The sequence below is a fragment of the Synchiropus splendidus genome, chromosome 3, assembly GCF_027744825.2.
Source record: "Synchiropus splendidus isolate RoL2022-P1 chromosome 3, RoL_Sspl_1.0, whole genome shotgun sequence".
In the NCBI taxonomy this organism is placed as follows: domain Eukaryota; kingdom Metazoa; phylum Chordata; class Actinopteri; order Syngnathiformes; family Callionymidae; genus Synchiropus; species Synchiropus splendidus.
In genome coordinates this window covers 6,231,384-6,253,138 of record NC_071336.1, presented here as the reverse complement: position 1 = coordinate 6,253,138, position 21,755 = coordinate 6,231,384, and the positions used below count along the sequence as shown (strand labels likewise).

Here is a 21,755-nt window from a genome sequence, read left to right as displayed (position 1 = left end):
TTTACTGTGACGTTTCTTCCTTAATGTGTGGTTTTATTTTGCTAGTTGCACAATTTCATGGTCCGATTTCATTCTTGACTCTGGCCGCCCGGTCTCGATTCGTGCCGACTCAGACTCCGGTACACTTGAATCGTCGAAAGGGGACGAGTGTTCCTTGTGCTTGGAGGCTTCTCAATCGCATCGCCTCGAACACTTGTCATGTTCGTTTCTAACCAAGGAAGTGCGGGCGTCACATCACTTTAATCGGATATTGGAGGTCAGGGCGTTCTTTCGCTGCATTACCGAAAGAAAGTGGGATGCAGACCAGCACCATGGAGCAAGTAAGGCTGGGCCGTCTTCTGTAGGTCGTTACCCTTCCAGGATGGAAGTATTTGAGTTCTCTGGAACTTGTCTCCAGGCGCCTGCTCGAGCCTCCTTCAGCACCAGGACCCTGCTGCACCCCTCCTTCATGGCCCTCTGCTCACCTGCTGGCCTTCACGACACTCGCCCCTGTGGTGGGTAGTTGGACTGCAGGGAAAGAGCTGTCCCTCTGCCATTTAAAGCATTTGTTTGTCACACGGTAGTTTTAAACATCCCAACTACTATAAGGAGCGACTTTATCGCTGACGTACAACGAGATTAAGAACGTTAGCTACCGATTCAAGTCGAACAAATCCATTTGTCTCAATTGCCTTGAAGACATTTTTAATGTTCCAGACCGATTGGACACCCTGTGTAGTAACTGATCCGAGCTTCTCTCTCTTCAGTTGCGCCCATGATCCCAGAGGAAGTGTTCTATACTGACCCCATTATGACCCAGGGCACGAGGATCCTCAACACAATCAGCAAGTGGAAGGTCAGTGTCCTGATCCGACTGGGATCTACCAGTTCAAATGGTTTACAGCAGTCCTCAACATATTACAGAAGCCATCTGTTAGGTGTTTGACAACTTGGACCTGGTTTATTTCCTGGTTGATTTCAGATTCTGAGCGAAATACTGTGCTTCATAATGTTTGAATATATTTCAACCTGATTACAACTGACCAGCAAGCATGTGCTCAGGATTCCGGTGGTTTCCGGCTCAACACCCCCACACCAGTGATGTCCCACTGTCCAGCTCCACCCATCACTCCAGACCCGTTCAGGTCTGGACACCACCCTGTTCGGGAACTTGGATGCCCCACCTGGGTCCAGCACTCACGCCACGTACCGCAGAACCAACTTATCATCCAGCTCACCCAGGAGGAAGACCTGGTCATCACCAGCCTCCTTGCGCTGCGCTACCAGTATGACGAGACCCCTGCTTCTCCCCAGACGGAGCCTCCAAATCCTTCAGAATCACACGTGACCAGTCCAAACCTCCATGGTGAGGCGGCCTCAGCAGAAACAGCTGGTCTGGTGAATGATTTTGAGCAGGACAGGCATGGGTCACAGCCGGAGGAAGCGCAGTCTCTTCTCAGTGGGTTCAACCACACAGAAGACTTGAGGATCCAGAGTCTTTGGACTGGGTCTTCTGACAGGGAAGGTCCAGAGCCAGGATCCTGTGTCACAGTTTCACCTCACAGTAGATCCTGTGTGTTTCTAGAGGTCAAGGATGCCCTGAGAGAGTTCAGACTTTCAGACTCTGAGAGAGAAGCAGTGCATGTTCTGCTGACTCTTGATGGGGTGTAAACATGTGACCCCATCGTTCTCCAGTGGTATTGCAAACCATCGCTCATATCCAATGTAAAATTAGTTCATAGATGTTTTGCAGGACGACTGAGGAGCCCAGAGTGACTTCCCATCATGTGTGACTCATGCATCTGGCTCTCTGTCCGGTGGACGCTGCATAGCTCATCTTTAGCGTCACACCTTTATTTTGAAGTTGCAGGTTAGTCAGCATGTCACCATTTCCTGTTCAGCTTTCCCTCCCTCCCTCAGGAGTTCCATCCAGTACGGAGCGTTGACAGCCATGTCACCTGTGCACTCTTAAAAACAAGTGTTGCACCATGAAAACCAGTCACTTCCTAAAAAGACAGATTTATTAAAAGCACCACTGTTATTCAGAAGGAGGTGATCATTGACAACAGTCTGTACATCCACAGTGGCTTCGAGACAAACGCACACAGATCTGTAAACGTGTTTTCACTGGTACCTTCACGCAAACTGAGCTTGGGTTTTAAGAGAGGCACTTCCTGTTTGACCTTGTGAGTTACAAGAGTTCCTTTTGTTGAGCGAGTCTCTTACGAGATACTTGTCATATCTTCTGCTCTGATGACATCATGGCCCAACAAGTGGCACGCAGAGGCGTATGAAAATACACGTTTCCTCTCACCGACACGCAGCAGCCCTGACCAATGAAGTCTCTTGGTCCTAATTCATGGAGCGCATCTTGTTGTTGGTTACAACGCTGGCAGCCTGAATGACTCTGTAACGTTCTCTCAGGTTCCGTCGCCTCACATGCTCGTTTGTGATTTCGATGACGTTGCAGACGGGAAACCATCCTTTCTGACCGTCTGACAACCGGATCCCTTCATACCAGCCTGGAGAAGGGAAGCACAAAAGAGAGAGGGGGGGCAGGGGGAGGGACGGAGGGATGCAGGGAAGAGTACAAGGGGGATGGTCGGTGTTTTGTTCATGCAAAAGAGTCCACGCAAATCAATAGACTGCTAAGGTCCAGGGTGGGGATCGTCAGGATGGGGGGAACGAACGAGCAGAGATGAAGTCACGTCAATACTTCCTCTTGGTTACAGCGCAGAGAACAACAGTGTGTGCCAAGTAGTCTGACCAGGAAATGTTGGGCTCGGGGGAGGCTTCAGTGGAGGCCACGCACAAACATCGCAGCCATCACTGGCTGCAGATGAAGGCGTGGCTCACCTACATGTTGGATCAGCCGCCTGACTGGTTCCTGTCATGTCATATTCACGCAGTCACTGAGATTGAACTTAACACCTCAGGGTGAATTCAGTCAGCTTGTTGTTTGTTGAACTGAGGCTGCAGTGCAACACATTCAGAGACTGCGTCGCTCCACACTCCCGAGTCTTCATCTGATCAGGAATCAAAAGCTGACGTGTTCCCAGACCAACAACGATTTGATCTATGTCTGGAATGTCAGACTAGTGTGGGATTAAGCAAGAGCCTGCCACTGCTGCTCCACTGACAATGTTAAAAAGATTATCTTTATGTCTGAGCCTGCTCGTACCTTCGTTGGTTTTTCGGATAACGTTGACGATCTCCGTGGGCTCGAGGGTGAGCTCATCTGCCTGCTGCGCTACGTACTGCTCCACACACTGCACCTGTGGGCAGTCTGATACACAACACACACACACACACACACACACACACACACACGCATTACTGTGTGCTACCACAGGGAGAGGTACAAAGATGCTGCCTCACCCCAGTCCTCATATATGACTTCATCTTCAACTCTGTCTGGGTTGGTGGGGTTCGGGAAGGCGGCCATCCACCTGTGCATGTCTGACCTGGAAGAAAGCAACCAGCTGATCACAGCATCGGGGACATTGCAGGAGCAGTGTGGAACAAACACGTGGAAGAATAAACTATAATTATTTCCATTGTGTTATAAGACAAATAAACATTGTTTTAAAACAGATCTGGAGACTGGCGGTGTAGTCTAGCTGCTGACACCAGAGCAAACAGAGACAAGATCAAATTGAATACAGAAGCACTAGCCTATTTGTCGTATGCATACACACATTTATTTCCCACTGCTGGAGAACATGTAGTCTTTTTTCCCAAATATAAGTTAGTGAACTGACGTGCCATCACTAGAAGAGGTTTGGTCAGTATTCACTAAGGTCTGGTCTCCACTACTACACTAATAGAGAGCCACATTAGTACTGGATCCGCACACGTTTAGTGACAACCTAATGATGACTGAGGACACCATTTGGTGTCGGCTGTAGATCTACAGTATACTAGCTAGCATATTCATCCTCACTTGTTCAGGATACAGGTTAGAAAACCATTCAAAGCTTTGATGGGCTCAATCACACCAGATTTTATTTTTTTTCACCAGTTGTGTACAGAATTATCACAGTAATATCACTCGTTATTAATAAAGACATTATGTCACTGTGTCAGATGGATCTGTATAAAAGCAGACATTACATCCTGTTCAGCAGTGAGAAACTTCAAAATACGACATGTTCAGGAAGCTGAAATGCATTATTTCTGGAGGACAGTTGCGACACATATTTGCGTGCTACTTGTCCTGATCTTAAACTTGGATTTTGGAAAATGATACTCTGAAGCCATGAGAGTACATTACTTAAAAAATCTTTATTCAAGGAATGGTATGTTAGAACTTAATTTAAATAAAAAGCTGAATGCACCTGGTCAAGTATGAGTGCGAGCAAGTTCAGTCACTAGACGAGTCCCACTTTCTACATTGAAATGCTTCCCTTTGATACCAAGAAGGGACCACCACATTGGTGACTCACTGTGAGGGGGCTTTGAGCAGACGCTCCATCATGCGTCCCTGGTGGTTCTCCAACAGCGTGAGGTTGAAGCAGTGCAGGTAGGGGCCACTGCTACTCCCAGCACCTTCAAAAGGCTGCACCTGCACCAGGGAGCGATGCGCGTGGTCCTGAACCACAAAACGCTCCGCACTGAAGAACATTTTACAGCATAAGTTTCACATTTCAAGGCTTTAGGTGCTCCATGGTGTGCTCTCAAAGGTGACAGACTGAATGTTGAATGAAGAATGGTTTGCGGCCTATAAGTGATGAAAGGCGGTGATAGACCGCGTCTTGGACTCACCCCTTCTTAGTGGTGATGATGAGCAGATCGTTGAACAGGAAGAGGAAGACGGAGGAAAACTTGGCTCTCATGTTGAAGATGGTGGCTCCCTTGGACAATTCCTGCAGCTCCCCCTTCTTCTCCAGATATCGAGTCGGAGAGATGATTGGGATCGCCTGCAGTGAACCGCGTGAACAAGCACCATGTTGTTTGTGTCTGAGTACATGGATGTGGATCATGTGCGCGAGTTTGAATTGCTTTGTTTACATGTGAGTGTGTGTCACTTGAGTGTGTGAGACAACAGAAGCGAGCGTGTCTGAGCGAGTGTTTGTACAGGGTGTATCTGTCCCTTCACTAGTTTACACATGTATGACAAAAGCAGTTATTAGCATGAGTCATTCAATTCTAAATGAAAGTTAATGTACTCCTGCTCAATAAATACTGACAATAGTTTAACACAACCCAGTTACAGAACCATGTTATTCAAACTATTTTCTGCCTTTCTGTATTACCTTCATTCATTACTGCAGATATGCAATGTGATTAAACTGATTCCGATGTCTCATCAAATGCCTTTGTCACACATTTTGAGAAGCTTTACAGGGACCCTGTATTTGCAGGTGTGGGACTGATTGTGTGTCTGCTGCTGTGTGTGTTCACCTTCAGCCTGTCAAACTCCAGGCTTTGAGAAACTTGCACCAGCTCTTCCATCCGTTTCATCTTTCCAACTTCTGAGTTGCACTCATCGATGATCTGATGACGGACAAGAGCAAAAGTTCACATCCTTCTCTCCAAGACAACACTGCAGGGTGAGAGTAGGCTGCAAACACTGTATCTAGGATGACTGGGGGATGCCATGATCAGCAGCTACTGAACACAAATGCATCTAAAGAGGTGGTTCAGAGCATTTCACATATTCTATGGCACAACTTCAGAGGGCTGCAGAGTGAACCGGCTTCCCCTCAACAAACCAAGAGCTGCACCTTGGGCTCCTGAACAAACACTAGAGGGTGTCCGCTCCAAGTGAAATTGGTGATGCAGCACTCACTCACCAGGTTACCTATCATCTTACTTAAGACCTCCAGACTCACCTGTGACATGAAGTTTTTAAGACAGACACACAGACATTCACCTTTGACATGGAGTCCAGAGCTTTGGCGGGCATCTGCTCCTCCTTTGTCCCCGCTTTTGTTCTCTTCAAGATGTTCTGGAAAGACCAACAACCAACTTGTTTAGAACAAGTGCATTTTTCTCTCCAGTTGGAGACAAGGTTGTCAACCGAAGGTTGAGACCGAATGTGCCTGAGCCCTTGCTGTAGGGTCAGTCACACAAGAGGAAGATTAAGATGGAATGAGGACGTTCTGCACTTGAGTTTTCCCATATTTGAAAGGAGGAAACACCTTCTTTTATGGCAACTCAATGAAAGGAATGTTCTGCTTCACAGAAACGATTTGGATTTAAACAGAACTGAGTCATTTTTTTTTACATGAATGGTGGTTTTTTTTTACATGACTGGTGGTTACAGTGAGGGAAGGTTTGAGTCCAGAGAGGTAAAGATCAAAATATTGTTTATTTTGCATCAGTTTGACAATGGCACAATAAATCACGATGCTGGCTATATTCAAGTTTTATATCACGTTATTTAAACTAAAGCTCTTTTAAATGTCTTGAAAACATTTGTATAAGAATTTCAAGTAGATTCAGAGTAGTAGAAACCTTGGTCATTGTGTAGCGAAAAACATCCCTGAACAAAAGCAAACAGATGCTTTTGCTTGCTTTTGTTCAGGGATTCCTCCATGTTTGTTGTTGTTGTTATCATCCTAGCTGCGACGTGTCTTGTGCATCAGTGTGATCAGTGGACCAGGAACTCCTGCACTTACAAAGGTTCCCTGTTGTCTGGAGAGCAAACTGTTAAATTAAATTAAATTAAAGTGATTAAAACATTTTAACGTATCATATAAAATTTATATATATCTATATATCTATATATCTATCTATATATCTATATATATCTATATCTATATATATATATATATATATATATATATATATATATATATATATATATATATATATATATAGTTCTGGAGCACTTGAAAACACTTGATTTAGATTGCACGGCAGACAAGTGCAAGTGGATGAAGCATGATCCTTGCTAATCTCCACAGCGAGTCAGCCTCCTCCGCATCACCATGTCCTTATCATCCTTCCGAGTGACACCATCCCTCTTCATGTCCTGCGAATCACTGTCTTCCTCTCCTTCTTTTACCTCCATTTCTAACATTGCTCCTCTCCTCTCCTAACCCTCTGGGTCTGGCCTCCCTAACTTTGTCTCCAAACTCTACGGGAGCTGTCCCACCTAGCTAATTCTAGCTGACCTACAGTAAAACAGGTCATAATGTCAGACACTGGGGTGAAGGTTGAGTATCCGTTTGTATAGAGTCCATCATTTTCTGGATTCAACAACAACTTTGGTCAGGCTTGTTTCCCAAAGGAAGATGCAGCAAATATGTTCTGTCCTATTTCTAGTTTGTGAAGTTGATCAACCATTTTGTTTCCAACTTATGGGGTCAACCTATGGTCAACCTATCTCCACACACCTATGGACAGATTACTACTACTATATGCCATCACTTAACCCCTGGATGCTTTTGAACTTTGAACTGAGGAAACCAGAGTGCAGAGCACATGCTCGCACCAACTCCATGCCGACATGGACAACATGCCAACTCCACACAGACAAGAACCAGGTTAATTCCAAGGGCAGCCTGCGTCTGGAATCAACCCAACAACCATTAAGCGGACCAGAGCTTTTCCCATGGTATCTCAGAGGAAGTGAAGTAAACGTCAACAACATGCTACAAAACAAGGGCAGTGACATCATGCTTGCCCAGACCTGCTGCGTGATGAATACAATATGACAAGACGAGTGTTCATGGCAACTGGTCTTGACATGATGGGTTATGGTGCACTGGCACTAACCAAACACAGCTGGACTGAATCACAAAAAAAACAATAACTACAACCTGTTTTGACCCTACTGTGTCCAAGCTGTCAGATCTCAAATAGCCCACCATCACTAAAAACATAATTGATTTATTGCTTTTGTTTTATTTCATTTATAGTCTTTAAAATCTCTTGTTTTGTGTTACAAATGTCACCCATAAGTTGCTCAAGTTAGCAGGATGTTCTGTTAGACGGGTGAAACTGAAGTAGAAACATTGAGAAATGGATTCGACCCGATGAATGAAATTTACCTCAGTGAGCATTTTGATGCGAGTGATCCTCTGGAAAGGCAGCAGCAGGAAGGACATGAAGGGCAGGCGCTGGCACTGAGGTGACTCCTGGAGACGACTGATGACCGTAGCAAACTGCACATTTTCCTTCCTGTGGATGAAAATAATGTAGTGTTTGATGAGATGCCAAGAGTCAGTCAGCACTGAACTGAAACATTCATAAAAAGTCAGAGGCAAAATGACTGTTGAAATGAATCAAAACCTTTCGTCTCTTCACTTGAGCTCCCTCTTTAAGGGAGAGTTCAGCCACCCGGCTGGATCAAATCATAGAATGAATGTGGAAAGTGTGTGGAAATGTAGATTGTTTTTTGATGTTGGCGATTGACACTGTTGATGCTGCAACTGCTGAAAACATGAATTACATTTACACAAACAAGTAACCAGGCATCATATCTGGACGGGATCCTTACATGAGGGTGGAGTACTTCTTCTCTTGGTAGGTTTGATTCCTGACGTAGTCGATGTAAGCTGGGAAGTTGTGCTGAGCATGGTAATGGATGATGTCACAGATGTCAGAGAACACTGGCCTCTCAAAGATCCGGTCCTCCAGGTCCTTCAGAAACCTGGCATTTAACAGTTGAACAGATCAACGTCATGAGCCATGTTCCCTCTAATTTTTCATGTGTCTGAGCAAACACACAAACTCTCTGAGCGTTCAGCTGGACCACTGTGAGCGACCTGTCATTATCTGCTGTGGTGACAGCTGTAATAGTTTATAAATAAATGTATATTCAAAAAATATTAACAATTTGCACACATTGCATTCCAATTGCCTTTGAATTATATAGATCCTTTACATATTTGTTTAATAGAATCATAATGTAATAATATATTATATATATAATATAATATAATGTAATATATATATATATATTATTGTATTGGAAGAGTCTTCTACAATAAGCGAACTAACTCTAGTCATTGAAGTCACATGACACCATTGAGGGCGTGTATATCAAACAACTTCAAGCAACTTTTACAAACATTTATCCTTTCTCAAATGGATTGATGAATCTGTCTGTTTTGAGATTGAATTTTGTCCACTCGAGGCCACCGTATTCTGTGCCTCAACAGCGAGCCTGTGTGGATCAGGCTAAAATGGAACTGGTTTCTTTCACTGACTACTCAGTTAATTTCCTCACCTGACTAGTGTGTAGTCTCTGTGTATTGTAGTCTGAAACCTGCACTGCAACGATTCTCTCTCCTCTTCATAACCCCGCTGCCCCAATTGGCTCCGTGCATACGCACATTTTGACCAACCACAAGCGACTTTAAGAGAAATCAGCCTTTAAACATCTGGCAACCAATAGTTCACTACAAATAACAGGGACTTCTTGTTGCTGTTCATTCCATTGTGAGTATGTACCGGTGTCACTTGGCGGATGGTGAGCTTAAGCACTGCTGCACCGGAGGAGAGGTGGAAAATGCCGGCAGGGATGGATACACACGGTTGAACAGCGCAGTGAGGGCTTCATTTTATTGTTCTAATGTCACAAGGCTTTATGTCTTGACAGCAAGAAGCCCTGTAGTCCAGAAATTGTGGTAATTTATATTCAATTCAGGATTCATTTCTGTTGCACTGCGTAGATGTTTTTGTGTGGTGACAGCGTATCAGCAGTGTGCAATTGGTCATGAGCCAAACCAGCCTTTTGTTGACAGGCTGCAGGAAGTGAACTACTTTATATCTGCTGTTCCATGGTCCATGGTGGTTTTTTTCTCACCTCTCGCTGACCTCTCGGATCCTCAGGATGTTGGAAAACAAGGGTTTCCTGTCCATCATGATTAGTGTCTCTTCCAAGTCCCGATTTTCCAGGAAGTGTTCTGTCAGGACTCTCAGTGAGCGGAGGTAAGATGCCTCTGATGTCATAACCTCGAACATACTCTGTCAGGACAAGAGAAGTCCAGTTACATTGCACTTCACACAAAACAATTGAAAACACTTTGGTTTCATCTCCATCAGTTGCTGGTGATACAAACAGCAACACAATGATTTTTACATTTCAAAACCTTTTACAGATTTATCAAAACGTTTTGATTCATTGACATAATAAAAATAGAAAATCCCTTTCTTCCACTAATTTTTCCATTCCAACTGCACCAAATTTACAAAAAGACGTGATGAGATCCAGAGGTCACAGAAACAATTGCAACTGGCTGCAATGAGAAATTCTGGCTGCACAGTATATGGAGTGAAAAACCCCCCCAGAAAATAATAGATCCAACTGAAATGTATCCCGCCCTGATGTAAATAAAACAAAATGAGAATGTATCACCGCATTACCTGTCTATGAACAAATCTGGAACCTCACTTCCAGTGATTTCCTCACCTCCTGGTACTTGCACTGATCAGGGCTCAGCTGGTCCAGCACGCCACTGTCCCGTACATCAGGAAGGTCCTGCCAAAGCGTACTCTGTCCTGGTGGAGGAACTGGACTCCCTCTGCGCCCTCCATTCTCTGCAGGGGCAGCGCTGGCGGCTCCTGTCCCTGACTGGCGGGCAGTCCAGTCGGCCGGGTAGTCGACGCTCGTCTTACTGATATTACGAAACACTGTTTGACGTCGGATCTCTTTGGTGATGACGGTGGCGTTGTAGGTCTGGTACAGCGGCTCTGATGGAGGAGAGCAGACACTGCTCTTTAACAAAAACTCCAATGTGAAGTGTTATTTTATAGTGAAAACTATGCATATGTCATGAGAAGATTGCCCAGCTACATGCTATTCACGATGCATGCACTCACAGACACATGGATTGTATACAGCCCAGTTTACACATGACTCTGTGAAACATTATTTAAAACACATATAAACAAGTTGAACTCAACTGAAGAATGAAGTAGGGCTGCCAGAGACACAAACTTTTTAAAAAATTGTGTGTTTCTCTCACCGTCTTGCAGACGTGACTCCCAGCTGAACATTGCGTCATCTGACTCTGAATTCCTGAGAAAGTGACAACAATGGTTACGTTGATAAGTAAGTTGTCCGTGAACATGTTAACGCTGTTGCACACAGAAGCTAGCGGGAGTAAGTCACTGTGTATAAACATGGCAACAGAACACACAAGAGTCTGCTCTCAATAAACTACTGGTGTAGCAGTAACAGCTAGACAACACAAGAGTCATTATTAACACAACACGAGGGTTTTCTCTGACTTCCTGTAACAAGATTTTAGTTGAAAGTCTTGACTCACGTTTCTTCTTTCTCTTCTTCTGCATCACCTTCTACAAGAGAAAAACAGTACAATTCAATAACAGAATGCACAGATCATACATAGTTCAATTATCAAGGGATATAAATGACCTTTTTTGGAGGTGATGGACTGCATGGAGGCGCTGCTGAGCCTTCTTGAATCTGATTTTGGTGGAGGCGGCGGGGCTCTGTGAGGAACCCTGGGACTCCCTGTGGGGGGAGTCAGAGCCCGTAGGGGGCTGTGGCTGCATATGCTATTGGGGGACGAGGGACGAGGTAAAGGATGCAGCTCGTTGAGTGTGGGCTGAGGCAGAGGCAGACCAGTGTAGTGGCCTGATGTGAGGCCGTCCTGAGACAGTGGGACCCTTGGCGGTATTGCAGGTGGGAGCTCTTCCTCGTTCTGAAACTCTGAGGTCGGGTCTGAGGTGCTATAGGAGAGTTTGGAACGACGGGCAGGTCTGCGTACTTTTATGAGAGGAATATCAAGTTCCTTACACAAAGATGCTGATTTGGAGGTAGCAATGGGCAGAGTGGCCTCATAAATACCCTCCTCTTCGCTGTCAGTTTCTCTCGGCTGCACCACGTGCGATTGTTTGGGAGGAACGGGAGGTGACTGGGAGCGAGTGACAGCGAGGGAAGCGAGAGCAGCGTGAGGCCCCGGGTCTGATCTTCTCCTGTGACCTTCACCGATCAAAACAGCCAGAGAGTGGACAAACTTCACTTTCTCTTGAGTTAATTGGATGTCCTCGAGATTCAAGTCCAGCTCATCTCCAGCACCTGGGTCGGTCTGATGCCCCTCCTCCTCTTCCTCCTCATTCCCCAAGCTGTCCTCCACATCAGCACCATCTGGCTCCGCCACTTCCTCCTCATCACCGCCATCTTCAAGCTCCACTGGTACCCATACCAGTTTCATTCCGGGTCTCTGCAGGTGACAGATGCAGCTGCAACCGGGGACGCAGCAGGGACTGAGGGGGGTCTGTGGACTGACATCCACCACGGCCTCTCCTCCATCCATTGACGGGACCTCAAACTCTTTGCCATCTGGTTCTGCGACCGGAGAGAGAAGAAACAGGAGGTCAAACTTGTACCATCTGCTGCAACATGAGAAGCTGGACACCGCCCCGCCTCTGTCCCCACAAAGGTTTTGAATATTTTTCAACTCTCTCCCAACAGCTCGACTCTGCTGTCCAGTCAGCAGAGAATCATGCTTATGAAGCACTTCAGCTAAAGGTCTTGTCAAATATTCATCCCCTGCTTCAAAGACGCCAGACAGACTCATCAATAACACCAGAAAACAAAAATTCTTTCCAGTTATTTGTTATATGTATCTCTTTGACTACTATTGATATTTGACAGGTCCACGATTAGAACATTGCCATTTTAAATGAATCCAGTGCAGACATGTCCACAGTAGGAGAGATCACCTGAGAGCCCGAGGTGAACTGCTGTTGTCATTACTGAATGTAGTTTGTGCATTGCAGCTGCTCAGCAATAGCCCTGGGATATGGTCACCCAGCCAGATTTCCAGATTTTTTTATTGCATTATAGGTTATTTATCTGTTCAAAATGTTTCATAGAGTGTAAACCACTGAGTAATTTGACCCCCTAAAATGAAAGTATAAACAAGAACACCCACCACATGCAAGTCACTGTCACCTTATGAAACGTTTACTCATTAAAAACATGGCTTTATCATTGTCAGTTGAGTTCTACTTGCACTGCACAAACTCAAAACCTTTTTATCTCACCCCACTAGATTTAAGATAAATTCACAGAATAAATGACATTTCAGCAAGATGGAGGGATTTCTTTTAAGACAATACTTTTTTTTTTCATCTTGAGTGCGGTCTTGCAATGTGGTTGAGTCAGCATGATTGACCCAGGACAATAACCAACCTGTGAGTGGTGGGCAGGTCAAAAATCCCATTTTGAAGACTGATATTTTCACCAGTTAATGATTGGATTGTATCAAAAGTAGCTTTCCACATAGGTACACAGGGCCCCACTATCCTTGTAAAAGCCTGTGAACTGAGCAGGATAGAGCCTGTCAGAATCATAATGTCCCACAGGAATCATAGCCTTGAAGCATCAGTTATTGTACTTTGCTATGCTCACCTAACCATGGACAAGCTTCAAAATCTGAAGTAAATTCAATAAAAATAAAAGACAACAACTTGAAACTGGATTGATTTCACACAGACGTCTTTTGAGAAGATTTAAAATCTATTGATTTTGGATATGTCAGTTTTACAACAATTGTCGTCTGCCGTAAAGGTGAAGCCCTCGCAATATATACGCACCTTAATTGTTAAGAACATTTCTCTATTTACTTTGTCTGTCTAAGTTGCATTCTCTCCGGCCAGTCCACTCTGGCCACTCTGAATCACCTTAAGACTGAATTGTTTATCAGTTTGCTCATGTTTTTCTACGATTGAGCTCCCTGAGACACCTGCTTCTCAGGCAGTGCGATATGTCTCATGAGTGGGTTTACAGTGTTTTGTTCGTGGGTGTCTTTATTCTGTTGTCTATTGGGATTTTGTATGTGACTATCTGTGTGTGACAGCAGCAGCAGTATAATAGAGCACAAGTTTGTCATGAAAACTAAACAAAAACTAATCAAAACTGAACTAAACTAAGCATTTCCCCAAAATAAAAAAATAGAAAAAACTATTATAAACCTGTCCTGTTGGTGTGGATTTCAGATTTCTTTGCAGGCTATCATTTAATTTAAGTGCCAAAGGAATGCTACCACAGATTTGTGGTTGAACTAGATTTTAGTCATTCACGACTCTTCCTTCCTTAAATTGAGGAGCTCACCAGTCCAAATGCATCCGATGTAAAGTCACCCTCAGCTGTGTTGACTTTGAATCTGACAGGAAAATATACAGCAGTTTTTTTTATTTGTAGCACAATCCTTCTTCATCTTCAAGAATGAACGAATGAGCAAAAATTCTCTTCCCTTTTCCTGTCATCGTGTACAGTGACGCACATTACATAAAACAGGTTATTTAACTAACTTTTTTTCCTGACTAAGGGTGAGCAAGGGCAACATTACATTTTTTAAAACCAAAACTGAATGAGCCTGACGTGTAGATAATAAGGAAATGAAAAACTTAATGAGGAAATTACAATGACAGAAAGTGAAAATGAAATGTGCAAATGCTGTGTTATTGTGAAGGTAAAAAGAGGAAATAAATTAAATAGGTTGAAAGCTATTTTAAAGGCCAATCAGCCTATTCTCTTCATGCACCTTTGTTTATTAAAAACATGTTAGTACCAGGACACGTTCAAACAGCTGCAGTCTTTGTATTTACTCGTAAATCCTACAGGTGTGTCCAAAAGTCCGCTACCAGGGTTCACCTATTCCACACCATGTTCACACGTCAGCACCACAATTTTACACATGTAGAGTACCACAGTATACTGATATTTGTACTTATAAACCCTTTATTTGAAACACGGGGGAAAAAATCACACATAATAGAAAATGTTTATGTTCTTCTTTTAAAATCTGGATGTGTGTTTGGGGATTTTAAAAGGTGTGAAGTAAATTAAGTCAACAGTATTATGAGAACACAATTACATAACAATGGAACAATACAATTCAAGGCTATATTTCTTGTATATTACTGCCAGATCTAGTTCCTGCTTCTAATTCCCAAGCTTGCACAAACATATTCACGAGTTAATGTGTAGCTGCCCAGGTGATCACTGACAAAACCTGTTTATGATTACTGGAAGGCTTGCCGTGCCTGACAGCACCACACCCACTAAACAGTCATGAACTGACTCTGGGGCAGGATACAACCACTCTGGTCAATTTTGAATATCTCTGCTGTAGACATCAAGCTGGAAGCACATGTGCGTTCACAGCCAGTTTAAGCTCTCGCAACATTAGTATTTGGGATTTTTGAGTATTATTATCAATACTTAATCGAATAAAACCTTCCGTTTACTCAAACATATGGATATGAATAGCACAGAAATAGAAAGTGACACTGATTGTTTTGTATTATTGTTTTGTTTTGCAGAATGAACTTCCCTTATCTTGGCGTTGAGCCTAATAGGTTGTTCATTTTAATTGATACGTTCATTGCAGGTTATGCCTCTTAGCCATTCAATAGTCATTCTGAGCAAATCCACTCACTGTCTTGTGTACAAATTAAATAAACAATGAATAAATTAAGTAACACTCGAGGTAAGGGAACAACCATTAATAATAATAATAATAATACAGTTACTTGATTATCAACAGTTAATAATCACTAGTTATTGTGTTGCTCAGAGTGAACTTTGTGTGACTACTTGGACATAATGTAAACGTAACGCAACGTAAAACATAGTCTGCCTTAAAGAGACAGTCATCAGTACTATACAATGATAAGCCACCGGCTAATACACTGCCAATGTACAAATGAAAGAGCAGTTTATGTATGGTAATACTGTATACGTTCCCTTACCAAAAGTGTAACCAAATCATCGACAACACTTACACTGGGGAACTAGATAATTTACTTCTTTTTGTAAGTCACTGTTTTAGTATGTTTTTAAACGTTCAAGAGATGTGTATTGCATTGTTACAAGCAAAGACTTATTTCCTAATGTTGAATCAATCATGATGCTTTGCATCTTAAAGGTACACTGTACCTGATCGTCCTCCATCAGCAAGGCTGCTGTCCTCCGTCCCATCACTCTCGGTCTGTCTCTTCAGAATGCGACTCCTCTTCATAGGAAGTGGAGGAGCCTGCTCTTCTGAGAGCGGAAGCTGCAGGCTGGCACGGCCTGGTTTTGGTTTGACAGTTGGCAGTCTTTTGTGCCGATTACCACTTCCACCAATAGCCCTTTTCTCCTTAACTTCAATAGGAGCATCCTCCTTTTTGCTAAACTTGTTTACAATGCGCTTGACCTTTCCGTCAGATGCCGGCAAGGTGCTGCTTTTGACTTCCACCTCAGGAGAGGAGATGGCCTGTGTTGATGGTTTAGGAGGAATTTCTGGTTTGGGTTTGGCCAGGGGGACCACAGTGTGCTCAGATGCATTCTGCACAGACATGGTGGCAGGAGCTGAGGTCCTCTTTAGTGGTGGGTTCACCTCCAGGCCAGGGTTCGAAGCTCCATGTCAACGTATGTGTGACATCATTCCCTGAGAACAGAGAGAGAGAGAAGAACATTTCAAGGGAATTCACAAACTGGAGAGCGATAAAATGACAATAGATTGTGTAAGTGCTACAAACAACAACAATATAATTCACATACAGCATGTATATATATATATATATATATATATATATATATATATATATATATATATATATATATATATATATGTAATATAATCCATAATGTGCAGCAACATTATCATTTATACAGTAAATCTTAAGCTGCGCAAAGTAGGAAAAGTGACCTTTGCACTGCGAGGAATTAGTTGCATACTAGCGCATTAATCATCTGACAGATTACCAAGGAAAAGGTAACACTGAGGTGAACGGAACGGACAGATATGTGAGGTAATACCATACTGATGGTATGTCAAATTGAAAACTTGAAAAAGGCAGTTGAGATGACAATGGTGTACAGACTCCAATCAGCAGATCTCTCTCTTCCAACCCCGATTTACTTTCATGAGCACAATGGTCCTTGTATCTGGTTTGCCTTTGGTACAGACACATGCTGACGTTTCATTGAGCTAAGGTTCAACAGAAGACTTAAGCCAACAGAAAGCTACACAAACAAAAGTCTGCTGCTCTTGCACCTGATTTCGGATTCTGTCAACCAGTCCCAGGGAAGACGTTCATAGGTGAGCTATTAAAGAGCGATAAATCACATTTGTAACAGGGCCAAGTTTGCTCCTTTGATGTAAACAGTCTCACTTTTGATGAGACTACTGATCATAATTTCTGTACACTTCCTTGTTGGCCACAATGCCACGGTACATATTTATTATCCAGGCTACAACAGGTATATGGCTAAAGTCGAGAACTAGACAATTATCCCATTTACTGACTTTTATTTACTTCCAGTCAAATAATATTTTCTAAAGTCGAACAATAACTGTCAAACATAAACATAAGGTAGAGTGACAAACACCGTTTGGTATCAATTTGTGTGGTCACGGTGATTTCATTTTTTCTTGCATTAATTATAATCCGCAGAGCTGGAAAAAGTGCATGTATTCTACTGTGTGTTAATAAAATATGAATATGATGACGTGAAGGTTTAGAACACATACTCATAATACTCAAATAGGAATATATTGATTTGCTAAAATATTGCTAAACTTGATTGTGCAATATTGTATTGATATTTTTGCTGAAATTTTGCAATATTTGAGCTACTGATTACATTAATACTTAGATATGGCGCGGCATTGGTGTCGTAATTTTAATGTTTTCCTTTTTCTACACTGGAGTTATTTGTTGATTAATGGAGCAATTTATTCCTCTGCCAGAGTGTAAAATTTAACTGAACGCCTAACTGCAATGATGTCATAACAAACTCGTTTTCATGCACATAATATTGTACTGCATTATCTTATTTTTTCTTAAAATGATGGTTCTCATTACAATATATTGCTGAAACAGTCTCGCAATATATCACATTGCATCGTATCACCACACCTGTATTGGGATACGTATCGTATCGCAAGATACCTGCCAATACACAGCAAAGATACCTGCTAACACAAGGGCTATTAATAATGCAGCCACACATTTTGAGACACAAAAAAAAACATCATGATAGCATTTGAGAATATTGTTCAGTCAAATTTTACAGGTGTTTTCAGACACTGCACAGACTTAATGAAGTCTAACAACATATTTGGTAGGAAAAAAAATGCTAGTAATGCTTCTTCTTATAGCCCAGGCATGTGAAACACAAAAGTCCATTCGCGACTGTGTTCCTTCCACTTTTCGATTAAAATTCCCACATTCACAGCTGGCACATGCCCATAAAAGCACTCAGAACAAGTGGTGGGAAATAAAGAGAAACAACGAGAGCCAAGTTAAACTGGATCGACAATATTCAAAGGTTTTGTATTATTGAAGTGACATTCAAACAAAGTCATTGCACACTTCCCCAAGCACCACTTCTCCCTTAACTAAGTTTCCCTTTTTGCCATGGCTGACGCAAGACTCAAGCCTAAATCTAGTCACTCATACTCTGAGTCATCATGCAAATGGAGCAGAAAATGACATGCCACCGATAGTGGTCAAATACAGAGGGAACATCAGAAGAGTGACAATGAATGATAAGAACATTGTTTCTGTGGAGGAAAAGGATTAAACACACGGCGTTGTGGAGTTAATTGTTTGTACAGTGTGCTGCATAAGCAACACAGCGTTGGACAAAGGTGGTTACAGGTAAACACTCTCTTCAAAATAAAGTGGCTTTTTGTCCTAAATGTTTCAAGATTAGACACAAATTTACATGACAGCTACAAGATATTGATGGAAACCTTTACAAAACACCAGCGTCCGCATCATTTCTTTCCAAATTGTTCAGTTCATTTCACTCGACAGACCGAAGCACTAAAGACAGAAAGTGCTTGATGTTCTGCTTTTATGTGAACAACCATCTCACCATTGCTGGAACTGAACACATGACAATGGCCATAAAAAAAGTTGATGGCATCTCAATGGTACTCCATGACAATGTCAGATTTTTTTGTCACGTTCATAACACCTGACGTCAACAAGTGACAACTCACATACTCAATTAACAATGATGCAGTTTCGACATTTTGGTTTCACTGTGTAACTGTGCATTTAATGAGTCAACGCTCCTGAAGAGAGCAGACACAGCAGGTTGCCTGTGGGCCACTGTGTGACGGGGCTCTAATCTGGCGCCAGGACCAGGAGATTGTCAGCAACTGTGTGTTTGCCTTATAATACAGTTGATTGTGGTCAAATTTCTCTTTTACCACAGTCATGAGAATAAAGTTTTTAAATGAAATCACCAGGCCAAACACAGCCAGACCAGCACCTCCATACTATATAAAAATGACCAAACTGAAGTCACAAACCAGATATGGGAAATCAGTCTCTGGCAGAGACATATGTCTAATACTAATTAATCGACTAATCGCATGTCTCACTGTATCTAATATCTTTCTCAGTCGTGATAAGTGGTTGTCATCGTAAAGCCAGGGCCGAACACAACTCATCTGCACGTCAGTATGAACACGTAGATTCAATTGGACAGAAACTATGTGGTATGTTTTAGTCACAAAAAATGCATGACGCTGTGCTCATCATTTGACCTGATCGCACGAAATCTAAGTCACCGGAAATAATGCAGGGGAATGTTTTCAGTGCGTAAGAGATAAGGCCCTTCCATCTTGGGGGATCCTGTTACAGACCCAAGGAGCTTCACGGTAGACTCTGAGTTGCTGTGTGGACTTTTACTGTTGTGTTGCTGTGATACAGGAAATTGAATCACAAGCTCCTCAAGTTAGTTTGTTGGTGCAGCTGTCAACAGTGTCTAACATGAAGTTAGGAATGCATTGACTTTGTATGGAGACTGTCTGAGGGGTTTTGAGCAGTTGTATGGCTTTGGGTCTATCACTAATATGTGACAATGGTCCTCCTGCTGCGCTCAGATGCAGATACACAGGACAAGAGGTCGAAATCAAATGTCATTCAGTCAATGTGCGGAACGCTGCTTCACAAGAAACACTTGAATGCATTCCAAAAGAGGTCGAGAAGTGGTGCCATGTCCTGATCAGTAAACAAGCAACCTCAGAGACAGTGATGCATAACCACCAGGTTGAAGGGGAAAGATCATTTTCCACACTGCTCTCAAAAGTCAACAACATAAGGCATCCAGAAATGTACTCGGGCTTGAAGGACCAGTTTGGAGAGGCTCTACAGCGTCAGACTGATGGAAATAATGGGACACATAAGGTGTCGAGTCGCATTCTGGTGATTTAGACAACAGCCAATATGAAGAGTTGTGAAGAGAGAAAAATGACAGTATTTTAACACATTTATTTTTTTGTTCATGGAAAAATGAGAAAGTACCTCAGGCATTGAAAACAGGACCAACGCATAGGCTTTGCAGTCACTCAAGTAACAATTCTGGTTTCAGTTTGACCCTCAGGGCTATTATCATTGTCCACAGTACAACATACAACCTGAACAGAAGGGTGTGTTCATGCCACACACACAGCGAGGACGACCTTTCTTGACTAAATGAGAGAGGTGCTATGCCTGGGTTACTTCTACTACAACAGCCCCCAGACCACTTCTCCTCTTTGTCTCAGTGAACTCTATTGACCTGGTTATTTCAATAGTTGTATCCTCCAGTCTGGTGGATCTGAATAACACACGTTTCTATCAGGTCAGTAGGACAGGTCTTTATTCTGTTTGTCCTGGGCCTTTTTCTCCCATGTATGTCAAATATAGTGAGATCGCCTCAGTCAGGTTCCTTTGAAAATAGGGTTTCCATAAATCTCCTCCCGATGTATGAGAGGTGTGTGCTAGTGTCCACATAGCCAACCTCTCTGATCAGGACACCACTGAGTCCGTAAAATGAGCATTAGCCCTTTAAGATGAGCATCAATCATAAATATTGGAGGAAGCTCCACGTTGGACAGGAAGAGGCGAGGAAAAGGTGTGTCGGCAAGGAACACACACACACACACACACACACACACACACACACACATGTTTACAGTACAGTGTAGGGGCTGTAATGTTCAGGACATCAAAACTGACAGTAAATGTCAGGTTTGACGTGTGGTCAGTAATAATTACATGTACTTGCAAGAGATAAAAGCATATTGATAAAATTACTGCACTGCATGCATGTACAACACAGTTCTGGAAATATGTTTGTTTTATAAATATTGGGACCGGACTGATTTTAACAGCAACTAATGGTACATTAGTAATGTACCACATACAAGTGAACCCCATAAGAGAACAGGTGCGCAGGTCAACCGATCCATGACAGCAAGTTACGGAATATTTAAGCACTATTGCTTATCACTTACCATTTTTATCAATCCCTCAAAAATCAATGCTCAATCATTGGGGGTCGGCAGTCGTTGAAAGTCCAGTAAACTCGGCTCAGACTGGAAACCTATAAACCACGTCTTTAGAATAAAAACTCTTCGGAGACACTATAAAACCTTGGTGGGAAATCAATAAAGCCGGGTCCAGAGTTTAAAACGGCCGTATGTCTGTCCGTGGAAGTGGAAGCGAAGGCACCGAACATCCCTTCACTGTTGTCTCTCCTTTGTTACCAGCAGCTTGTGCGAGCGAAGACAGGAGGAGGCCAGAGTGAAACAGCCCCCCTGACTACAGCCATCAAGCTAGTGATAGTTCACTGCGTCGCTTCCTGAATCGGCTTTCAAAATAAACCACTCCTCCCCATAAAGGATACTACGATTTAAAATAACAGTTTTTTTTTTACTTTTTGACAATAGCAAAATTGGTTCAGTCGAATGGTATTCGCGTTTCCCTTGCGTCTATGACACAATCATTAATGTTTCTTTTGACCTAACCAATGTTTCATGAACTATCGCACCGGTAGCAAGACCTATCTAATTCTG

At 42.9% G+C, this 21,755-nt stretch overlaps 2 protein-coding genes across 3 annotated transcripts; one reads left to right on the top strand and one right to left on the bottom strand.

Annotated features, from left to right (window-relative positions):
• The first annotated feature begins 200 nt into the window (after window positions 1–200).
• Window positions 201–2,340, top strand: LOC128756569 (uncharacterized). The gene is made up of 4 exons (XM_053861206.1): window positions 201–320; window positions 398–494; window positions 747–835; window positions 1,042–2,340. The coding sequence occupies exons 1-4, from the start codon at window positions 297–299 to the stop codon at window positions 1,648–1,650; spliced, it is 819 nt and encodes a 272-aa protein (XP_053717181.1). The 5' UTR covers window positions 201–296; the 3' UTR covers window positions 1,651–2,340.
• Window positions 1,784–21,488, bottom strand: arhgef15b (Rho guanine nucleotide exchange factor 15b). 2 transcript variants are annotated; one of them, XM_053861204.1, is made up of 16 exons: window positions 21,195–21,488; window positions 15,851–16,343; window positions 11,315–12,250; window positions 11,205–11,235; window positions 10,902–10,954; window positions 10,346–10,626; window positions 9,740–9,900; window positions 8,429–8,581; window positions 7,980–8,109; window positions 5,855–5,929; window positions 5,383–5,475; window positions 4,744–4,898; window positions 4,425–4,592; window positions 3,358–3,443; window positions 3,161–3,265; window positions 1,784–2,501 (listed from the first exon to the last, which is right to left on the bottom strand). In XM_053861204.1, exons 2-16 carry the CDS (start codon window positions 16,251–16,253, stop codon window positions 2,332–2,334), a joined length of 3,000 nt encoding a protein of 999 aa, XP_053717179.1. In that variant the 5' UTR covers window positions 16,254–16,343; window positions 21,195–21,488; the 3' UTR covers window positions 1,784–2,331. The 2 variants fall into 2 exon arrangements, with proteins under 2 accessions (XP_053717179.1, XP_053717180.1); XM_053861205.1 differs by lacking the exon at window positions 1,784–2,501 and adding an exon at window positions 2,525–2,624.
• Between the last annotated feature and the right edge of the window lie 267 nt (window positions 21,489–21,755).

Bases quoted from the DNA above. Each gene is read 5' to 3' on its own strand.
- LOC128756569 (XM_053861206.1), top strand. From the start codon at position 297: ATGCAGACCAGCACCATGGAGCAA. The intron at 321-397 runs GTAAGGCTGGGC...ACTTGTCTCCAG, and splicing joins AGACCAGCACCATGGAGCAA to GCGCCTGCTCGAGCCTCCTT. The intron at 836-1,041 runs GTCAGTGTCCTG...GCATGTGCTCAG, and splicing joins ACACAATCAGCAAGTGGAAG to GATTCCGGTGGTTTCCGGCT.
- arhgef15b (XM_053861204.1), bottom strand. From the start codon at position 16,253: ATGTCTGTGCAGAATGCATCTGAGCACACTGTGGTCCCCCTGGCCAAA. The intron at 11,236-11,314 runs GTCATTTATATC...TTTCTCTTGTAG, and splicing joins GTCCATCACCTCCAAAAAAG to AAGGTGATGCAGAAGAAGAG. The intron at 5,476-5,854 runs GTGAATGTCTGT...GTCCGTCATCAG, and splicing joins CTCTGGACTCCATGTCAAAG to ATCATCGATGAGTGCAACTC.